Raw genomic sequence first — 8,729 nt, forward strand, 5'->3', positions numbered from 1 at the left:
TCAAACATTTTTTTCTTATATGAACATAGGTCCGCTTCATTATTGTTTAGAAGCATTTTAAAAAATGTAATTTCATATTTCAATAAAAGTAACCTGATAAATAAAAATGATGGTTGTATAACAATAATTACTATAGGTATTATTTGTGTCATTTTATTTATTCATTTGACACATAGCGTTGAAGTGCTAAATACAATTTATTTACAACTGAAGAGTATGCAGATACTTTCTTCATATAAGGGTATTCCAATGGAAATGCCATGCAAGCAGCCCGAGAATACCAACGAAGTTATCTAAATAGACATCAACCTGCCCACACAGTCTTTGGTGCATCATTTCGTAGACTTGGAGAAGAAAGGCCACTCGTCTTATTGAAGTGAATGTACAAAATGAAGAAGATATCGATGCTGTCATTGACAACTCTTTTAGTTTTCGGCGTATAGCATGTAATCTTCAATTTATTATCATCGAATTTTGTATGGCGTCTATTAATCAGAGAAATGTTTTATCGCCAAAATGTACAAGCGTTACATGTTGGAGATGCTCCTTAGCGATTAGAATTTTGTCGTTGGTTACTTCAACAACATGCACAAAATGATTAATTCATTCCGCTTGATATGTGGTCTGATGAAGCGTGTGTTACTAGAGATGGCATAAATAATAATCATAATAAACATATCTGGGCTTTGCAATATCCGCATGCAATTAGATCAAGACGATTTCAGTAACGTTTCAATGTCAACGTTTGGGGTAGCATTTTCAACAATAATTTACTGTCTGTACATGTTTTAAATAATCGTTTAAATGCAGATTTATGTAGAACTTTCTTGAAAAACAACTTTTTTGATTTCATTGATGACGTAGGGCTTAATATTCAAAATATGGGCTATCAGCATGATGGTACACCACCGCATAGAGGGAGACAAATAATTGCTTGGTTAAATGATCATTTCCCGAATAAATGGATAGATTAGTAAGGTCCAATAGCCTGGCCACCGCTTTCCTCAGATCTAAATCCTTTGGACTTTTATTTATACTTTGATTGAAATATGAAATCATATTTTTTAAAATTTTTGTAACGTCTAAACAAAAGCAAATAGGACATATGTTCATATAAGAATAAAATGTTTAAAATAACCCAGCTACCATCTGTCGAAGTTTGTCATAGAGCTTGTAGAACACTGTATATATACAAATAAACATTAAAAACCGTCATCAATCACATCAATCGCCAATAATAAATATTTTGAATTATATTTTCACCATGTCACACATTTAAAATTAAAATTATGTAGATATTTTTTGAATTATTATTTGTCTACTGTTACTGCAACATATTTAGAAATAATTTGATAAAATTTGATGTGAAGCTACCAACTATATAATTGGTTATTTTGACGCTACAGTAGGTAATGTAAAATTACATCTTATAAGTAAAGTTACAGTAAAGGGGAAATTTTTAATTTTTTGTGTAATTCACCCAAAATGTAAGTTTACATTATCGATATGTGTACATTTACGACATCTAAAGTGTAATATTTTACTAAGAAACACATAGTATTTAAAAAAAAATTTAAGCATTATTTTGTATTTTAAATGAATGGCCAATTAAGCTTTCTTACAATAATAGTGCAATGAACTTTGTATAGCAGGCATAAATTAAAAGTCAGTAAAAATTATATAAAACAATTTCTATAGAATACTCTCTACCTAGGTACTTAAAAGACAAAGTATATATTTCATTTTACACAGCCTTTTTTGGAGAGGTCTTTTGGTCCTTATCATTCAATGTTTAAATTTAAAAATGAACTATCAAATTCCTTTTCATATTCTCGAAACCGTATAAACCTTGAATTAATCTTAAACTTCTTTAACAATGGGAACTAATTAAAATATGCACGTATCTACGACAAATCAGACACATTTTCTTCCATAAAATGCGAAGATCCTAAAGCAAAAAGCTTAAAAGCCAGTGTAAAAAGGGCTTACAGACAGTGAGAAAAGTCAAAGTGCAAAAAGTGCTCGCAAATTCTAAGTTTTAAAACATTTAAGTAAAATGCTGGTCAGTTGAAAGTATTTCTTCCGATCCAGTGCCAACTTGAGGGTGTATTGAGTGTTATTATGGGGAAAATTATGGGAAATATAAATACAAGACAATGTCTACATTCTACCTATATTGCTTATTTAGTCACCAAAATCGAATATTTATTCAGAGCCGGCACGGGGTCGTTGGCCTTCACAGCTGACTCGCGTTTTGAACTGAGCTTTTGGTTTCAGTTATTTACGGAACCTTGAAGTAGTTGGTGTCGCGTCGATACCTTTCTTTTTACATCTGCTGTACATTTTATTATCCGTGTGTATTTAAATAACTATTTATAAATAGTAACAATTAATACAATTTATATCAAGGATGATGTACAAAAAATATATACGATGCTAATAATATGCGGCCAGTATGATAAAAGAAAAAATGCAAAGAGTGTTGGAAAAAAATCCGGGATACACCATTTTGAAAAGCATATGTATAATTTCATCTGGTACATATCAGGAGTTACCAGCAAATATATTTATATATAGTATGCCTCAACGATTTCTCAAACTGTCCGTTGTCAACAGTAGACGCTGAACGGTCATTTTCCCTACACAAGTTAACATTAAGTTATAAACGTCGCCATTTTACTACAGAAAACTTAGTAGTGGTAATATGTTTTAACTTCTTCCAATATGCCACGGAAGCCTTGTCTCAACACTAAAGTTTATCGGGTAAGTGGCATTATTATCTTAAATTGTATCATCTACTTAGCCTTGCTCTTTGGTAATAGTACTATGTTTACAATATTTCCATTCGTAATCTGACTACGGTCCTGTTAAATTCCTCGCTCCACTAAGCCTAAGTAATTACTTATTTAAAATATATTCCTCTATCTTAACTTTTTGTTGTGCTTACTCTGCACATCATTATTATCTTTGAAACCATGTAACTCCATAATGACAGACTTGGCGTAATAAGAAAAGAGGTAATTTTTTTATTAAAAATATCCAAGTTTTCATAATCCAGCAGAAAATTATTTTCTTCTGCAAAAGTTGCAAGATGAAATAGGTTAAAAATCTGCTTTATATTTACGCCAGTGATTATTATTTACTAGTAAACTTATAAAAAGGTTTAGTTTAATGGCATTCTTATGACTAATAAAAAAAAAGAAATTTTCTTTAGTTTGCTATTTTCTAAAATCATTTTATTTTTTACTGTATCTTCCTCTGATTTTAGTACACCTATTGTAAATCACCGTGTACTTTTAAATAGCTATAAATTATCCAACTTACATTCCACAGAATAATCAAATAAATCATAAACTGTAATGCATAGTACATTAATATTTAATATCTCGTAATGATGGGGTGGTTTTATTTACAGCATTCATAATATATAATACACCAAAGGTATTTAGTTTTATGTAAAACGGTCGACATTTCTAATATAGAAAAAATACCATTCTTAGAAATCAAATGGTTTCAACAATAATAAATAGAGTAATAGGTAAATACATTATTTGTGTTTAATAAATCAGTAAGAATTTTGGAAGTTTTCAGATTTATGAAACAATACTATTTTATATGTATTGTGTTATTACTTAGATTAAAAAAAAATACTTGTAATAAATCTTAGGTATTAAAAGCTGAAATGTACACATGAAATATTATATGAAAATATGTTTCAGAATTTATATGAACACGCAAGTTTCGGTAAGAAATTTTAACATACTTTAGTAGTTGATAATTTGCAAATATAAGAATAACAGCCACTTTTTTTATATATCTGATATGCTTTTGTCGTGGATCCTTTTATAGCTACTATAAAAATTTTGAAAATTATACTTACCCACAGTAAAAATTACAAAGGAAAAATAATATGAAGAATAATAATTGATAAATATAGACAAGACAAGCTATAGGAACCAAATTATATTCCAGTCAAAAGTGTTATAATGAAAAAGAGACGTACGGAATTTGATAAACCAGTAGAGAAAATTATACTGGGGCAAAGGATGGCGTCCAGCACGTTTCACGTAGCGATGAAGTCTTCAATACAACTTGCGCAGTGGCTCAGCTTTTTTCCAATAGATGTCAAAGTAAAAACTGAAAAAGATTTAAAATTCAAATGGTTGCACTGGAGAGTTTTCTATTCCATGTTCACTTTTGTCTTATTTGTATTTGAATTTGTTCTGCAAATTTACCAACATTATATGTCAAGTAATGAACAGACCGACATGAATTATGCAGGTACGTACAACATAAAATTTTGCGTGTCTACGTTCACAATATTCTCTTTTCAGCTGTGATAGTCTTCTTTCTAGGAGCTATCGTACAGTACATACTGTTTTTTAAATTCACAAAGGAATATCCGGACTTTGTTAAAGAATGGAAGAGAGTGGAAGATCGGATGAGGCATTATAAAATATTTTGTAATTTACGAGTCAATTTGAATTGTATTACTGCATCGATTATGTTGATAGCTGCAGGTAAATTAACAAAAACAGATGTCCAGTGAACGTCGATATAAATAGACGTCAGTTTATGGCTTCAAGTATATTTTGTAATTTGTTTTACAACTTTGCTTATCAGCAAACTATTGACACTATTAATTCATAATAATTTTCTACTGCTGTTTATTTTGGAAATTGATTAATTCTGGTTGGTATTTTAAAGAAAAATAAAACGAGCCATTTTTGAGTAATTATTTTTAAAACTTAAATTAAGCCTTCGGTAATTTTAAATTCTACAGTGAAACTATAAAGGGTTAGATATACAGGGTGAATCACAAATGGTGATCAAAAATGAAACCTCGTATTTTTTGGTGAATTTTAAGGGGAGTCTTTCCTATAAAGTTTTTATCTAGGACGTTTCGTTAAAAAGATATAGGGTGTGAAATTTCAAAAATTATTTTTCATTTTTTTAAATAATTAAAAAACTAGTGAGTGAAATAATTTGGGCACACGTATTTATGTAAACAATGTCCAAAATCTGAGTTTTTTTTCTAAAATGTACATATGCCACATGCTTTCGGATGCGTCTTTCAATTTTCTACAAATTACTATTCTTTTATGCTTTTCGAAAAAAGCCTGATTTTCGAGTAAAACTTAAAAAACGAACTGAAAACACTTTTACTTAAATGACATGACAAACACTAATTATTCGGTTATTTAATCGAATAAAGAAATTAATAACATTAGTCATCATTTTAATGATTTTATTGGAGTAAATCTGATGCATTTTTCTAAAATTTAGATGGCGGAGATACAGGGTATCTGGCACATTTTTCTAAATGAAATAATACGCCACTGCTTTACGGTAACAACCATGATGTTTTTGGATTCATCTTTCAATTTTCTACACATTACTACTCTTATGTTTTTCGAAAAAAGCCTGATTTTCGAGTAAAGCTAAAAACGAACTGAAAACACCGAACCTCAACCTACTGGATTTCTTTTTGATGCGTGCTGTTAAATTAATACACTTGAGCAGTTTGAAGAAAGAATAAATAATACTTTTCATCAGAATCAAGCAACAATAAATTTCGAACAAATTACATTTTCGTTACTAAAAAGATGTCGCGTGTTTTTGTGGAAATGGAGGTATTTTTGAGCATTTATTCAAATAAAATCATTAAAATGATGACTAATGTCATTAATTTCTTTATTCGATTAAATAACCAAATAATTAGTATTTGTCATGTAATTTAAGTAGTGTTTTCAGTTCGTTTTTTAAGTTTTACTTGAAAGTCTGATGGCTTTTTTTGGAAAACCATAAGAGAGTAGTAATTTGTAGAAAATTGAAAGACGCATCCGAAAGCATGGAGCATGTAAATAGGGAAAGCCTTCAGATTTTGGACAATGTTTATATAAATAAATACATGTGCCCAATTTCAAATTATTTCACTCAATAGTTTTTAAATTATTTAAAAAAATTAAAAATAGTTTTTGAAATTTAACACCCTGTATCTTTTTTACGAAGCGTCCTAGATAAAAACTTTATAGGAAAGACTTCCCTTAAAATTCACCATACGAGGTTTCATTTTTGGTCACCATTTGTGAATCACCCTGTATATAGAAATTATTGACATTGTAATTTTATCCCTTAAAAAATTAAAAATTTCTCCGGCACTGATTTTTTTGACTTTTCATAAATATTTTCTTTTTAAAATTCAATTAACACAATTTTTCTTTCTGAATCTTATAGTTCTGGAGTTATTTTCGATTTATTCAAAACTGTGTCAAAAGCTTTATTGCACTTTTAAAAAAATAATTACTCAATAATGTCTTTTTTCGAAGAAAATTAAATACGTCTTTTTTCTATACCAACCGAAATTAAATGCACTTATTTAATTTCCAAAACATTAATTGAAATATTAGGTTCCTTAAAAACGGTATCTTTATTTAAGCATCTCCGTCACTGGTTTGCAGATTTGTGTACCAATTCTGTAATTTTTTGTCCATAATTAATTAAGTCATTACCTCAAATTTTAACAGTCTGCCAAATATTTTAAGAGGCATTTAATTAATATGATTTGATATTTTTTTAAATTTCAACATTTGTATTAACATTTTTTTTTATTTTGGGGTGTTCTACCAAAACGCGTATGCCTGTGTCATTCGGGACAATATATATTTTTTTTATTAACTACTCGTAATATAGATACAACTCAATTAAGAAAAATGAAAACTCATAACTCAAATTTTGTTTCTAGTGGAACATACTTTAGTAAATGCTTACAAGCTTTTGAAATGCTTAAGGAGATATCCTTTAATATACGATGCCGTTAAAATGTATTTCGTAAGGAGTTATAGTCATATATTTACCCTTATCGAATATTCTCTGTGGAAAGGATTACTTGCTCAAGTAAGTTACATTACAGTTTACTTAAAATCAATACTTTCAGTCTACCTACACTTATTTGATGGTATCTACCTATATAATTCCAAAAAAACATGCAGGATACAAATGTATACCTACCTACTTTAATTAATTACCATCCCAAGTTATATTTTTTATTTATTAAATCTTCAGTTTGTGAACTTACAAAGAACGTTCAACTGGAACTTCGCTGATGTTTTTGTTATGTTAATAAGTATGGCTTTTAAATTTAGATTGAAGCAGATGACTAACAGAGTCAAAGCTCTGTCCCGTATACAGGTGGGTAGAAAAGTTTAAGTTATCTAAGCTATTAATCACATTATTTTGGGAATTATTATTTTTTATTTTTGAGGTCATGGATGTTAACTTATTTAGATCTGTAAGGAGAGATTATGAAAAACTGTCGGATCTTTGTAGTACGATTAACAAAAGGATTTCCTTGATAGTCATTGTATGTTTCTCTCTAAATATGTTTTTTATTTTGTTGCAACTATTCAACAGTTTAAAAAAAATTGACAACACTACTGAAAAAGTGTACTTCTACATGTCTTTTGGATTGATTCTGTTGCGCGCTACGTGCCTGTGCATTTTGGGAGGCGAAATGTATGAAGAATGGAAAAATATTGCAATCTATTTGTTCTCTATTCAGTCATCCGCTTATAATATGGAGGTGTGTAAATTTTGTTTTTTTTTTTACTTTTATGGACATAGGTATTTAGAGTTAGAATTGAAAAAAAAAACACGCATTGTTTATATACCTAACAGCAATATCATCTTGGAGTTTTTCTTTCAGAATTTAGAAACTGGAAACATTTTATATCTCAAATATTGTATATTTTATGATTCTGCTCAGCTTAGACTTTAGTATGTTCCAAATTAAAATAATTTTATCAATTTATTTTTTTAGGCCGAACGATTTATTACGGAGGTTATTTCAAATAAATTAGTTCTTTCAGGAAAGAACTTCTTCCATGTCACAAGAAATCTAATTCTACAGGTAAATTAAAAAACGTTACTGATTTGCTATTTTATAAATTACAATTTGTAGATTGCTGGAGCCACTGTAACGTATGAGTTAGTATTAATACAATTTTATTCTGAAGCTTTACTGCAAGTAAATTACTAATTATGCTCTACTTCTTTATTAATTTGACATCCTGTTGATTGTCGTTTTCAAGAGTTCTACATATAAACTTATTATTAGCATTATTCTGTTTGGAAAAATTAACTCTACTTGAACATACTATTCTCAGGAAATTATTTTAAATCTGAACACACTCCCCATGGAGACTACACTACACAATATACTGTGGTCTATGGTACTATGGTCTATGCGTTTATGACAATTCCACAGCTAAAGTAGAATATAGGTTATGTTTAAGTAAATATTTTTAGAAAATGTTTAAAAAAAATACTGTTCCGCAAAGAAAACCACTTAGTATTCCCAGGGAGGATTTGATTGAAGATATTGGAATTCTTAGGCAATGTGAAGACCAACAGAACAAGCTATTTTGGTGTTTGGATGAAAAGCCTCCACAAGAAAACAAGTTTTCTCAATTAGAGCAGTTCCTTAAAGGCACTAACAATTTGGAGGATATATCTAATACTTTAACTAATTTGCTTGAAGAAATAAATCACTTAAAAGAAGAAATTGGTAAGAACATCAATGATGTCAAAAATAAAGCCAGTAGCATCAATTTGGAACATGAAGTAAATGAACATAGGTAGTGTACATTTTTATATTTTGGTTTCTGCTAGCTAATAAAAGTTTAGGTTTTAAAAAACATATTGATCATACTTTTAAACCGTTCCAAATA

General features: G+C 29.2%; 2 protein-coding genes across 2 annotated transcripts; both read left to right on the plus strand.

Moving 5' to 3' along the window:
* The first annotated feature begins 6,822 nt into the window (after nucleotides 1-6,822).
* On the plus strand, nucleotides 6,823-8,038 carry LOC108903759 (gustatory receptor for sugar taste 64f-like). The gene is made up of 5 exons (XM_023454189.1): nucleotides 6,823-6,897; nucleotides 7,066-7,191; nucleotides 7,265-7,582; nucleotides 7,820-7,909; nucleotides 7,961-8,038. Exons 1-5 carry the CDS (start codon nucleotides 6,823-6,825, stop codon nucleotides 8,036-8,038), a joined length of 687 nt encoding a protein of 228 aa, XP_023309957.1.
* A 212-nt stretch (nucleotides 8,039-8,250) lies between these two features.
* On the plus strand, nucleotides 8,251-8,729 carry LOC108903771. The gene has a single exon (XM_018706062.1). It carries the CDS (start codon nucleotides 8,311-8,313, stop codon nucleotides 8,638-8,640), a length of 330 nt encoding a protein of 109 aa, XP_018561578.1. The 5' UTR covers nucleotides 8,251-8,310; the 3' UTR covers nucleotides 8,641-8,729.

This window comes from Anoplophora glabripennis, unplaced genomic scaffold (assembly GCF_000390285.2).
Source record: "Anoplophora glabripennis isolate ALB-LARVAE unplaced genomic scaffold, Agla_2.0 scaffold154, whole genome shotgun sequence".
Taxonomy (NCBI): Eukaryota; Metazoa; Arthropoda; class Insecta; order Coleoptera; family Cerambycidae; genus Anoplophora; species Anoplophora glabripennis.